The sequence below is a fragment of the Coptis chinensis genome, chromosome 9 (assembly GCF_015680905.1).
Source record: "Coptis chinensis isolate HL-2020 chromosome 9, ASM1568090v1, whole genome shotgun sequence".
Classification (NCBI taxonomy): Eukaryota; Viridiplantae; Streptophyta; class Magnoliopsida; order Ranunculales; family Ranunculaceae; genus Coptis; species Coptis chinensis.
The window spans coordinates 79,802,866-79,816,500 of NC_141464.1; the positions used below are offsets into that span (position 1 = coordinate 79,802,866).

Below are 13,635 nucleotides of genomic sequence, written 5' to 3' on the forward strand. Positions count from 1 at the left end.
GGATTGTGTTGCAAACCCCAAGATTCTTTTCTCTTGCGTAAGGGTTCTGTTGTTGTTGGGATGACAAGCAGGTTATCTAGACTCAATCATTGTGCCAACTCGATTTCATGCGTGTGTGTGTGCAAGTAGTTATTGTTAACATGCAACAAACTCTTGCCTTTGAGATTCCATTAGCGAAAAGCAAACATTGATTATTGAAATTTTGTAGAAAACTAGACATCTAAACATCTGTATAACGAAACAATGATGTTCTTAATTTTGCTTTTGTAAGGTGATCTGGGTTGTTTTTTCATATGATAGACAAGGTACCAAGGTGTTGGATTTATAAGAGTTGAACTGTTCCGCACCATGACTTCCTTTTCTTATAAAACATTTTCTAAATTTCCAGTTCCTTTGTTGGCGTAGTTTCGCCCTTAAGCAAAAAAACCTCTTTTCGTTCGCCCATTGTGCCTATTATGTATGTCCGAAATATTATTGATACTTCTTTTTTTTTTCTGTTTGTCTTTTTCTTTTCTTTTTCCATACTTCCTAAATTGCTTTTCTTTTCCATACTCCTAAATCTCTTGAATGTGTCTCTCTCTCTCTCTCTCTCTCTCTCTCTCTCTCTCTCTCTCTCTCTCTCTCTCTCTCTCTCTCTCTCTCTCTCTCTCTCTCTCTCTCTCTCTCTCTCTCTCTCTTTTATGTAATGGGTATCTGGCATGAGTAATTTTTCCCCATATGTTGTCTGGAAAACTGCCTCAATGCAAGAAACTTATAGTTAAGCGATTGATATGAAAACCACTTTATGTGATAAGCATTGTAAACGAAATTGTTTTGGTTGCTCTTTCGTTCCTCTATTTCATTTATAGGTTTTCATTGTCTTTAGACGTTGTCAAACTCTGGTCTATAGCATGTTAAATTTGAATCATGGGAGGACAAGCGCATTGAATTCTCTCATTGCATCATTTATTGGTGGCTCGCTTTCTTTGGCATATAAATCCTTCATCCAATGTAAACTTTATAATGACCAATACCCATAGATTGAAATTGAATGACGCGAGCCCATAGAAACACCCTTTGTTTCCAAGAGTTGTGTGTAACCACTATTGAACCCTTTTTCTCAAGACGGGATCTAACTATTTTTAGCCAATGCTTAAAGGTGTGTCTAAACTAATTTTTCATGTTTCACTTTAAAGAGTGGAGTATTTCACATGGTAGTTTGGTGTATCCATTTGTTGACTTTTTAGTAGTTAATTCATTTTATTCAAACACATATATCTCCATTTTTTTTATCTCTTCATCACCTATGGTACAGTGTATAAGTTAATCGAAATTACTGTTTATCACTTTATTTTCCACCTTGTGCAAACCAGCTTACCGTGATGTGCTTATATTATGAAAAACAGGGAGGTTAATTGGTGAGGCCTATATAATATAGAGGTTTTACACTGGGAAAAACATAGAAGCAGTGATTGGGTCATCTCATTAACACGAAACTCATTACTTTCCAACTAGCATGACAGTAGCAAAAATCTAGAATATGAATCATTACTTTGCCTTTCCAACGGCTCTCTCTTCTTTGGTTCGAAAATGACTAAGAATCTGTGTGCTGCGTGTAAAACAGAATCGAGAATCGCACTTCATTAGTACTCGAAGAGAAATTACAAGAAACGCTAGACCGACACCGAAATGAGAGGTTCCCGCATATCACCTCTCAATACATTAGCACTTCCATGGATAGCCCAATCAAGTATGCAAAACACTTCTATTTATGTGTTGAGAATAAAACTCCTACCAATACACATTGTTCCAGAAACAAAGGTTTCTCTGACATATTATGTTGCAAGCAAGATTATCTTAATAGTTGCCTTTGATAGCTCTATCACCATTTAATATTTGTATATATACGTTATGAAGTTTCATAGTCTACATTTTGATATATTTTTCTGCTAATAAACTCTATTTGTTTATACACTCACATATCAGAGAAAAAGAATGCAAAGATTTATATTAAAGTAACAGGGTTAGGAATGCATACTTTCTCTTTTGCTCTAGGTGTACCACATTGAGACAATGCAACAAGAGGTGGCACATCCCCATCTTGAAGAACTAAGGTACAGAACTTCTGCCTATTAAAGCATAGTTGCAATAAGATAGGCGCATCATTTTCCTTTCCCCGCTGTGATCCTGTTTCTAGAACTTCAACAAGTAATGGGATGCCACCTTCACGATTTATTTTGGCCCCTCTCGGAATTGTTGACGGGTTGGCAAGAAGAGTGGCGATTTGTCAATCATTCCTATGTCGGGATCCATCACCTCAAAGGTGCTTCACTTTGCCCTGCATGAAATATGGATAGATTGATCAAAGCAAAGAGCATCATCTTTCTTCCCCTAAGGGTTCCCAATTCTAGGAGATCAACTAAGGCCTTGACTACAGTGAGAATCGACCAATCTTCATTTTGTACTCTTCCAACACGAGAGGGTTGAACAAATTAGTGGCTTCCATTCTCTTTTTGCTCCTGCATTTCGACTTAAGAACATGGATTAGTGGCTCTATTGCTCCCCGCTTCGCAATCATGTTCTTATTGTTTTCATTAATAGATAGGTTCAACAGAGTAGTGACAGCGTGCTCTTGGGTCAGCTTCTCTACTAAATATAGCAATGAAATAAGAGGTGGAATAGCACTACAATGAGCAATAATTACGCGATTATCCATTTTGTGCTTGGCGAGAAGCCGCAAATCTGCTGCAGCTGTGGTTTGTGTGTCACTGCATTGAACTTTTAGATCCTCTACAAGCTTCTCAACATGGGAAAGATGTGGTCAAATCATCAAATCCTGAGTCAGAAAATGGAAGAGAGAGGCTTCTCTGATGGTTACTTCCATATATTTTCGGCAACTGCGGTGACTGTTTTGGAGCTATGATATTTTCTGCGAGACAACCATGGAGAAAATCCTGCCTCTTTACTTGGAGAAGAAACTGAACAATTGGATGTGACTTCTCCGAAAAAATTCACTTTCGTGTGTCCATGCTTACTCGACAAATCGATGCTTCATGTAAATTAGTTTGCAAAGGATGGGGGAAGATATTCAATGCTCGAAATAGTGCTTGAGGCTGATTCAGTCCTGCTGTGAATATATGACTGCCCTAGGAATGATTGGTCACACTTTGGAATCACCTTGCTATTATCTTCAATACACTTTGATGAGTCACCAACCTTTTTCTTTTGAGATCAATGTCCAGCTTCCAGAGAGGACCTTGGAGTAGAATTTTTACTATAGAAACAACAACGAAAACTCTCTGCACGGGTGAAATCTTGAGAAGGGACATTAGAAGATATAGGCAAAGGTGAAGCATTGTTTCCATTAGCAGTATCACAACGTCTTATGTTATTGTCTTCGCACCAATTTGCAATTAAATCCTTCAAGCATGTTGATTGAGTTTCAAAAAATAAAAATAAAAATCATAACAGTGTTTTGAAATGTCACCTATGCCTCAACTATCTCATAGAATGCGTAAATAGAAGTTGTGAACTCTGAAGTTATTTTATGGTTAGAAGTAACGTTTCTTTTGCAATAGTCATAAATTTGTTGAAACTAAATTGAGTATAATCATCTTTAACCCTGTAGTGGCACTATATAGGAAGCTACCCTATTCAGTTGTTCTGAACATAGTACAAAATATCAGGATATAGCAAAATATTGATTCCTGATTTACGGATATGTATCGTGGATATATCCCTCTCTTTGGGATATTTGACATTGTTTCATATGCAAATATCGATAAATATTATGGATATTTCTTGATATATCATGATATGTAATTTATATTTATTTGAATTATAATGATAAATATTATATAAAATTGTTATCAACACAAAATATCACCAAATATTCTCAAATATTGCAATGTACTAGCCATTTGATCCGGCCTATGGCCGGACTTGCTACATAGATAGATAATGACTTAAAAGCTTAAAGTCCACTTGAATAAATAATATATGTATATTGATAGCTAATAATTCACTACATACTTTGTTTGAAGGGTTTATGTTTTTCTATTTTTTTTAAGAGATTACAATCAAAATACTATACAACTCCTTCAGCTAAGCTGTCGACATGCCCACTGACTAACAGGGCAGCTGCTGCGTTTAGGACCTTCATTGTTCAGGAAATATGATGTTCTCAGTATCAGAACTCTAAAATAGCTAATGGAGTTGGTGTGTAATCGCAGAGTTAAGTGAACTGATAGTCGGAACAAAACTTATTATATTAGGAGGCATACACAAAAACAACTCAGGTAAGAGTTTTTAACTTGCTAAAATGTAAGTATTAAAATTATTAAATTTTATGTAAGATACAACTCATAGTTAAAGGGCAATACATTCAAATTACAAAACAAACACCAGGCAATAATAAGGGGGCTCCAGCTGACATCCAATGAAACATTTCTAGTTCTAAACAAAATAAGAGTATGTGCAAGCAAGTGGAATAGTTCCGGACAAATCAAGGATCCTGTATTTTAGATATATAATCTCAGCAAGAAAATCAAAGCACGGTGGACATGAAAATTTCTACCCAAAACTGATAAAGATCTTTAGTATGATGCATGGCTGAGATTATAATATGCAAACCTTTGTCTTTTCCAGCCTTCACCAGAATAAGCATCAATATAGTTATGCTCATAGCCCATTCGATACAGCAAGTATCTTAGACGCCTTCTTGTTCTCGAAAACTCATCATCCACTGCTTTATTTGTCCTTTTTCTCATCTTTCGTTTTTTGTTTCTTTCAACACTAACATTTGCAGAAATATCAGTAGGATCAGGAGCTTTACAAAGACCATTTTCTCTGGGCCGAAGAACTCTGGCACTTCCTAGGGAGGATCTCAAGACCGATTTTCTCTTTCTCGATCTTGATTGCATATTTGAATTTCGGAAAGATTCAGGATTTAGATTTCCAAGTGTCACATGTTCTTAATGTCAACAAACAAACAAAGCAAGTAATGTTGAGATATACATAAGAAGCAGTTGTATTATTGGTAGAAACTCTAATGGAAAAAGTAGGTTCTAGATTCAGTTTAACCAAATGCACCTTAAGGTCAAGTAACACCAAGCCTGGCAATTCTTAACATTCCAACATTCTCATCCTAACACATTTTCTAGCTAACAATAACACTACCATCCAATCTGCGCTCCTTATAAATGTACACGAATAACAATCTTATAGATAACCAAATCATTCACCTTGACCTAGAAGGCCAACCAAGTAATACTCCTTTTTACCCCCTCTTACCTACTCGTATTACCAAAAGTAAATATTTTCAAAGTTAGCAGACTATTTACCTCAGTTTTCTCCCGAATTGGCGAGTACTTGAGACACCAGAAGCAGGTGCAAGACACTTGATCGGTGCATAGACGTATAAATCTGTATAGCATGGAATGAGAAGATATCATAATATCAAATGTTTGTTTCTCATAAATAATGCAGCCATTCTTATATGAAACAATAGGATGAAATTAGTGTAGCAGCCATTCTTATATGAAAGAGTTAATTGCATGAGTAGTAGAATTTACTTACTTTGGAAGTACTTATCCAGGAATCCAATGTCTTCAAAGCTTTTCCTGACAAATGTGTTTCACGGGCCAATCGACTCCTTCCGCTAAAGGCTGTCGACATGCCCATCGGTGTTATTCTCTGTCGACGCGTTTCACATTTTAAGGCGCGTAGTAGAGATTTGCTACAGAACCAAGTGCATTTACAATCTGAGGCTGAAAATAAAATAAAGGAGTGAGTGATCCCATACAGAAATGGTAGATTTGCTGTTTTCAGCATACAATATTCTTATATTCTCCATGTATATCTTTGTTTAATCAAAAAATAAAAATAATCAATAAATAAAATAATTAGAACAATCACAATCACCTTCATGCTGATTGGCTCAGAGGGGCCACGTGATCCTTCAAAAGTCCTACTCTCCAACATCCTTATCAAGCGTTGGCCATCCAAGTTGCCTAAGATCTTTATTCCATTATCGTTGGTTGTGACTGCCAATAACGAACCCTCTCTGTTAAATCTCAACTTAGGACTCGCCTGCAAGTAGTAAAGTTAGATGTTAAAGTCACATCAACAACATTGATAAGGAGTGGGTGGTTTGTACTAACAGGCAATCCTCCATCCGCTTCAGTGCTTGCTATTACGCGCTTAATTTGAAATTCATCACCGGCAGCCAAAAATCGATTCCTAGTTGTGTCGAACTGCACAACACCTAAAGAGCGCTTCCTAAATAGGTACTTTTGTGAAATAAACGGACTCTTAAAAAAAATTAACCTGTGAATGACTAAACCTAGCGCTTCCTAAATAGGTACTTTTGTGAAATAAACGGACTCTTAAAAAAAATTGTTCAGGAAATATGATGTTCTCAGTATCAGAACTCTAAAATAGCTAATGGAGTTGGTGTGTAATCGCAGAGTTAAGCGAACTGATAGTCGGTATCGGTTTCCCTTCAGCCTGCAACTTCTCTATCTTCATAAACTTTGACAATGCATTCTCAACATCCGTCAAAATTAAGCAGAATCACCACTGCTTTTATTTACTTTTTTTTTTTTTTTTATCTCATCATAAATTTCAAGAAAGATCTCAGGGTATTAAAAATTTGGGAAATTTTGGTTCCGCCTTTACTATTTCAATGCTAAGAATCAATTCTATACCAATAACACGCATATTAAATGTGAGATAAAGAGATTAAATCGAAAAGTTTAAAAAAGTATTACATAGATCAAAGCAACTGGCAACGGATTAGTATTATATATCATTGGAGAACAAACCAATTCATTCTAGGACAATTTCTTTGTTTAATTCTGGAAGAGGAGAGGTTTCGTTTTGTTTAAGAATGGAGATAAGATTTAAGAGTGGAGATGAGATAAGATTTAAGAAAGAGATTTTTATCTATTTATCTATTTTAGGTTTTTATGTATTTTGGGTACGAACAATTGAAATCCCAAAAAAGCGTAGAATTCATTTTTTTAGATAAAATCTTATGTGTCATTCTGAGAGAAAAAAGGGGGGCTGACGTGTTTCACTGGGAGCATTCTCAACTACTCAGTATTAATGGTCTTTGATTATAAAATATCAAAAAAATCATAAGTATCATCGATATTCGTAGTTGTATATATCTCTAAACATATTGCGATATTTACATATCTTTTATTGAAATCTCAATATTTATCGCAATATTTTATAATATGGTTCTGAACACCATATGTAAGCTTTGCCATAGTAATTACTTAGCAGTTAATTTATGGTGAAAACAAAATTGACGTTTGGTGCGGCATATGGAAACTTAAGCATATCAATGCTGTGGTGAGGTCGCATTTTGCAAGTCTTGAATTTGGTAAGACAACCTTTAATTATACGTGTCTCTAGCAACTTGCAATTTCCATTTAAGAGTTAACGTTTTATTCTGCACCGACATATATGGTCGACATAATTTTTTTTTATAATCAATGTGTGGCAAGAAAATCAGCATGGCAATACCTACTACCTAGTATTATAATATATATATGGTGTATAGAAAGTATGCTCTAGACTATGAAAAATTAGGATATTATTTGAGTTTTATGTAATTCACTATATATTACCCTACAAATACCCTACAAGGGTTTAATTGTTTGGAACTTTGAATCAATAAAATTCATCATATTCTCATTTAAGTGTAGAGGATAGAAAGAGCTCCTCTGACACCTCCCTCTGCAGCTAAGAAGGGAAATGATGTCTTCTTTAGCAGCTACGAAGCCTCATGCGGTTTGCATACCAATACCATTCCAAGGTCATATTATTGCCATGCTTAAATTTGCAAAACTTCTACACTGCAAAGGCTTTCACATCACCTTTGTAAACACGGAATACAACCATCAAAGGATACTGAAATCTAGAGGACCTGATTCACTCAAAGGCTTGCCAGACTTCCAATTCGAAACCATCCCAGATGGTCTAGCTGTATCTGATATCAATGTCAGTCAAGACATATTAGCCCTTTGCGTCTCCACGACGAAGAACTTTCTAGGCCCATTTCTCAACCTCATTGCCAAGCTTAACAAAGCATCAGCAGATAGCCCTCCAGTTACATGCATCATATCCGATATATTCATGAGCTTCCCACTGGAAGCAGCTAAAGTACATGGTATCCCAAGTGTTCTGTTATGTCCAGTGAGTGCTTGTGTTTTGATGATTTATCTTCATTGTCAACACCTAGCTGAAAAAGGACTTGTCCCCGTAAAAGGTATATATATCAAAACCTTGGTTAATTTTTTCATTTTTGTCTAGTATTATTTGAACTCAAAGCGAATCTTTACTGATATTTCCTTTTTCCTGGACTTGATAGATAAGAGTGATTTAACAGATGGGTATCTCAACAAGCCTATCGACTCGATCCCTGGTGTAAGGGATATCCGACTAAAAGATATTCCGAGCTTCTTTTGGGATGATGATCAAGCCCTGCACAATTATTTCGATGAACAAGTGCAAAGCGCCTCTAAGGCTTCCGCAATCATTTTCAACACATTTGATGCCTTAGAGAACAGTGTTTTAGAAGCAATGAGATGTCTACTACCTCCCATTTATACAATGGGCCCTCTGCCGTTGCTTCTTGAGCAACTACCACAGAACACCCAATTGAGATCGGTGGGATCCAATCTGTGGAAAGAAAATGAAGATTGCATTCCATGGCTTAATACTCAAGAACTGAACTCTGTTGTTTATGTTAATTTTGGTAGTACCACGGTTATGACTTCGCAACAACTCAATGAATTTGCTTGGGGACTAGCTAATAGCAAACACCCTTTCTTGTGGGTCATTAGACCTGATCTTGTCATCGGCGAAGCAGCAATTTTGCCACCACAGTTTACGGAGGAGACTGCAGAGAGGGGTTTGATATCAGGTTGGTGTCCGCAAGAACAAGTCCTCATGCACTCTTCCATTGGCGGGTTCTTAACGCATAGTGGCTGGAATTCGACTATGGATGCAATATGTGGTAGTGTTCCAATTCTCAGTTGGCCTTTCTTTGGTGATCAACAAACAAACAGCAGGAATGCTTGTGTTAATTTTGGTATTGGTATGGAGATAGATTATAATGTTAAAAGGGATGATGTCGAGGGACTTGTGAGAGAGTTGATGGAAGGTGAAAAGGGTAAGGGAATGAAGGAACAAGCTATGGTGTGGAAGAAGAGTGCTGAAGATTCAGCAAAACCTGCTGGATCTTCTTATGTGAATTTGGATAAAATTATCAAGGAAGTTCTAACCCGTACGCAACTAGAATAAACTACTATTCTTATTGTATACGTACTAGTTTGGTTTGAATTTTCAATCTTGAATTTGAATAAATTTCAAGGCCCAAAATCTTCGAATATCTCGGTATATCAATGGTATATCCATTTTGTTTACTTTTAAAATATAAAAAATATCGTATATCAAATATAATATCGTTCCTTATCGAAATATTATTCACCTTATATATCGGGTTATACCTGAAATATCCAAACATAACACCAAAAAGTTTCCAAATAAACAAAAAAAGGTTCTATATTCAAATATGTCAAATAATATCAAATACTAAAATACCGATTTTCATATATATCGGATATATCGAATACCATGCTTGTGTTTACTTAAAGTCAAATCTTGGTTCCTTATTATTCACCTTTAAGGGTGAGACCTGAAAACCAAACAAACACCAAACCAAATAAACACCAAATATTTTCAGCCTAGACATCAAATACCACTGTTTTGGATGCACTGCGTACACTGTTTTCAAAATCAGGGAGCGACTCTAGAGGACAAATCGGCCGAAAGAGGAACTCTAGAGGACACGTTATTTTTGTAATCACTCACAAGGACCGGGTGGATGAAAGTTCAAGTTTACCCTTGACGCGAAATAAGAACGGCTCGGGTAGATCTTCCCCATAAGGGTTCCCGATTCTAGGAGATCAACTAAGGCCTTGACTACAGCAGAACGACCAATCTTCATTTTGTACTCTTCCAACACAGAGAAGTTGAACAAATTAGTGGCGCCATTCTCTTTTGCTCCTGCATTTCCTGACTTAAGAACATGGATTAGTGGCTCTATTGCTCCTGCTTCTGCAATCATGTTCTTATTGGTTCAACAGAGTAGTGACAGCGTGCTCTTGGGTCAGCTTCTCTACTGAATATAGCAATGAAATAAGAGGTGGAATAGCACTACAATGACCAATAATTACGCGATTATCCATTTTGTGCTTGGCAAGAAGCCGCAAATCTGCGGCAGCTGTGGTTTGTGTGTCACTACATTGAACTTTTAGATCCTCTACAAGCTTCTCAACATGGGAAAGATGTGGTCAAATCATCAAATCCCCGAGTCGAAAAATGGAAGAGAGAGGCTTCTCGATGGTTACTTCCATATATTTTTAAAGCAACCTGCGGTGATTGTTTTGGAGCTATGATATTTTCTCGCGGACAACCATGGAGAAAATCCCGCCTCTTTACTTGGAGAAGAAACCAACAATTGGATGTGACTTCTCGAAAAATTCACTCGTGTGTCCATGCTTACTCGACAAATCGATGCTTCATGTAAATTCGTTGCAAAGGATGGGGAAAGATATTCAATGCTCGAAATAGTGCTTGAGGTCGATTCAATCCTACTTTGAATATATGATGCCTCGGAATGATTGGTCACACTTTGGAATCACCTTGCTATTATCTTCAATACACTTTGATGAGTCGCCAACCTTTTTCTTTTGAGATCGATGTCCAAAACTCGAGAGGACCTTGGGTAGAATTTTTACTATAGAAACAACAACGAAAACTCTCTGCGGGTGAAATCTTGAGAAGGGACATTAGAAGATATAGGCAAAGGTGAAGCATTGTTTCCATTAGCGAGATCACAACGTCTTATGTTATTGTCTTCGCACCAATTTGCAATTAAATCCTTCACGGTGTAATTGGTAATAAGATTTGCATGCATGTGCAAGATATTGACGGGTTTTTGAGAAATGTTAGTTCGTTGTCAACCCACCTTTGGATGAAAGCTCTTTCATAAGTCTGTCGGATGCCACAATCACGAGGGGTCCAACATCAGCCCCAACGGGTGGGCAAAAAAATAAGGAGGAATAGGCACGCCATTTGTAGCTGAATATTGCTCAAGTTTAGCCGTCCAATCCCGATATGCGTCAGATTCAAATTTGATCAATTGCTTCTAACTCCTTGAGCAGTGATCTTGCTCTCTCCTTTTCCAAGGTCACACTCTCCACTAGCAACTCCTGATTTGAAGTTAAACCAAGTGTCTCAGTAATTTTTATTAGAATCTCTGAATGGGGTTAAAAATTTCCTTTTGATCTCTCATAGCTTCTTTTATTAATTCCGATACTCTCTCTTGGTCTGAACATTGAAGTTCCTGCAAACGGTGCTGAAAACAGTCTACCAATAAATTAGCACAAAGCAAGGAAATAATGAGAAAATATGTAGCACAAGTAGATCAACAAGGCTTATAAAAGGAAATGCAAACAAGGAAAAAGGCACATAGGGCTGCAACAAATAATTCATATGAGATTGAAGTACATATATATTAAGTACCTTCGCATCAACTAATTATGAAGTGAATGAAGATGATTGCAGCATTATACACAATATGTGACAAATATCAATACAAGACCTCTGGATCTTTATTGCCATTGGCTCACTCCGTAGGACCTGGAGATAACAAAGAAAACTTATCAGGGGGGGACACTCCTAAGATAAGGAACTGGCTTCATTAAAGTTAGACCAACACCTTTTCCTAAAAGTTGTGTTCGACTAATAAAACATTTAATGGGTGTTTAACCATATGTGTATGCTATCTTAGTATACGGGAACAATAGGATGTGCAAGAATTTCCTTTATTGTTTTGATCATCTAGTAGTTAGATTTCTTATGAGTTTGTTATGTTTTTTCTGTTTTTTTTTTAAGGATAATTGTATTAATAAGAAAAAGTTACGTAGTACAATGAATTGATAGGATTGATAGTTATCACCAAGAACCAAAATATCGCCGATATATCCGATATATTGTTGACATATATTATTTTTTTTGTACGCCGATATCGATATTTCCGACATATATCCACCGAATATTGAACCCTTTTTTTTCCGATATATATTTGAATTTCTGATATAAAACTTTATATCGCCGATATAATCGATATATACGATATTTACAATATATATCGTTTGACTTTTTGACCATTTTTTAATATAAATCCGATATTTCCAATATATTTTTGATATTTATGATATATCCGATATTTCCAATATTTTAAATAGTTTGGACGGGTCACAAAAAAAATAGATATATCCAATATATATCAGTTTTTGGGTACACCGATATATTCACCAATATCGATATTTTGGTCCTTGGTTATCACTACCCCCATTAGATACTAAAATCAGTTTACAAATCTTTAAACTCCGCTGTCGGGATCGAACCCGGGATTATGTTGGTTTGTCCCTACTAGCACATCACATTATATTATGTTGGCTTATGAAAAAGTAAAATGTCTTTCTTTTGTATTTTTATTATTGTTTATTATTTATTGGGTTCAATTTCTTCGATTTGTCATAAATTGACAACACAAAGTTTGACGAAATATTTTTTTTCGCCATTACAGATTACCATAAGGACGGAAAGGCTTGGGAACTTGGAAAGTGGAAAGGCTATATATTTATCAATAAGATGGCATTTAATTGTTAAACATGAAGGGAAAAAAAAAACTTGCATCACAAATTGACTCAAAATAGAAATTTCCTTACCATATTTTTTCGCTTGGATACATCAGAAATTTTGAAGCAGAACCTTATGTAAGAGGGGAATATTTGTGATCCTTTAGATCGTACAAAGAATTTCTACTTTGTCCTTTGAAGAACACGTAGGTAAACATATATATGATACTGATCTCGATTATAGTTTTGGACTTCATATAAATATGGATATTTATTTCTTGATGAATTATAAGTATCCATACTGAATGTGGTAGAATTCACTTGGGATTGACAAAATGTTGGTATAGTATAGGACTATGGGTAACCTAATTGTTTCATAGTGTGGTGATGACCACCTATTCCAAACTTAAGGACAAATTGAGTATCTCTGACATAATAATAATTTTAAAACATTGTATCTGACTGACAATTAGTAAAATATTTTCTTCAAATATTGCAACATCAGATCATACTATGTATTTAATACCAGCTATCATATTACATGGTGCTAGCTTTCAATCACGTGAATCGCAAGTGTCCTCTACTAGTTATATATAATTAATTTATTCATTTTTTATTGTACAAAATATTATATAAAATCATAAACTAATAATATAAAACTATAATAACAAAATAATAATAAAAATGACAAATATAATATTTATACTAGTTTTTATAGTGGTAAAATAAATTATTCAAAACAAATAAAATTTTAATTAATTTTAATTTTTAGGATCGGATATTATCCGATATCCGTTTCAAATATCCGAAATCGGATTCGGATAATTTTTTTTAATATCCATCAGATTCGGATTCGGATATCGGTATAAATTTTCAGATTCGGATACAGCCATATCCGTATCCGAACCTATCCGTTTGCACCCCTAGTGCAAAT

General features: G+C 35.6%; 2 protein-coding genes, 1 long non-coding RNA gene and 2 pseudogenes across 3 annotated transcripts; 1 reads left to right on the forward strand and 4 right to left on the reverse strand.

The window, feature by feature from the left end:
- Window positions 1–1,753: 1,753 nt before the first annotated feature.
- On the reverse strand, window positions 1,754–4,141 carry LOC147478474 (U-box domain-containing protein 4-like; annotated as a pseudogene).
- Window positions 4,142–4,628: 487 nt separating this feature from the next.
- On the reverse strand, window positions 4,629–5,626 carry LOC147478475 (uncharacterized). The gene is made up of 2 exons (XR_015207725.1): window positions 5,557–5,626; window positions 4,629–5,403 (listed from the first exon to the last, which is right to left on the reverse strand). It is a non-coding gene; the product is annotated as an uncharacterized LOC147478475 (long non-coding RNA).
- Window positions 5,627–5,693: 67 nt separating this feature from the next.
- On the reverse strand, window positions 5,694–7,450 carry LOC147478476 (protein TOPLESS-RELATED PROTEIN 2-like). The gene is made up of 4 exons (XM_086586251.1): window positions 7,392–7,450; window positions 6,141–6,258; window positions 5,902–6,069; window positions 5,694–5,747 (listed from the first exon to the last, which is right to left on the reverse strand). Exons 1-4 carry the CDS (start codon window positions 7,448–7,450, stop codon window positions 5,694–5,696), a joined length of 399 nt encoding a protein of 132 aa, XP_086442377.1.
- Window positions 7,451–7,571: 121 nt separating this feature from the next.
- LOC147478477 ((R)-mandelonitrile beta-glucosyltransferase-like) lies at window positions 7,572–9,349 on the forward strand. The gene is made up of 2 exons (XM_086582697.1): window positions 7,572–8,257; window positions 8,360–9,349. Exons 1-2 carry the CDS (start codon window positions 7,744–7,746, stop codon window positions 9,292–9,294), a joined length of 1,449 nt encoding a protein of 482 aa, XP_086438823.1. The 5' UTR covers window positions 7,572–7,743; the 3' UTR covers window positions 9,295–9,349.
- Window positions 9,350–10,792: 1,443 nt separating this feature from the next.
- LOC147478478 (U-box domain-containing protein 3-like) lies at window positions 10,793–11,476 on the reverse strand (annotated as a pseudogene).
- Between the last annotated feature and the right edge of the window lie 2,159 nt (window positions 11,477–13,635).

Bases quoted from the DNA above. Each gene is read 5' to 3' on its own strand.
- LOC147478476 (XM_086586251.1), bottom strand. From the start codon at position 7,450: ATGTCGGTGCAGAATAAAACGTTAACTCTTAAATGGAAATTGCAAGTT. The intron at 6,259-7,391 runs GTATAATTAAAG...GTACCTATTTAG, and splicing joins TTGCAAGTTGCTAGAGACAC to GAAGCGCTCTTTAGGTGTTG. The intron at 6,070-6,140 runs GTTAGTACAAAC...TACTACTTGCAG, and splicing joins AAGCGGATGGAGGATTGCCT to GCGAGTCCTAAGTTGAGATT.
- LOC147478477 (XM_086582697.1), top strand. From the start codon at position 7,744: ATGATGTCTTCTTTAGCAGCTACGAAGCCTCATGCGGTTTGCATACCA. The intron at 8,258-8,359 runs GTATATATATCA...TGGACTTGATAG, and splicing joins AGGACTTGTCCCCGTAAAAG to ATAAGAGTGATTTAACAGAT.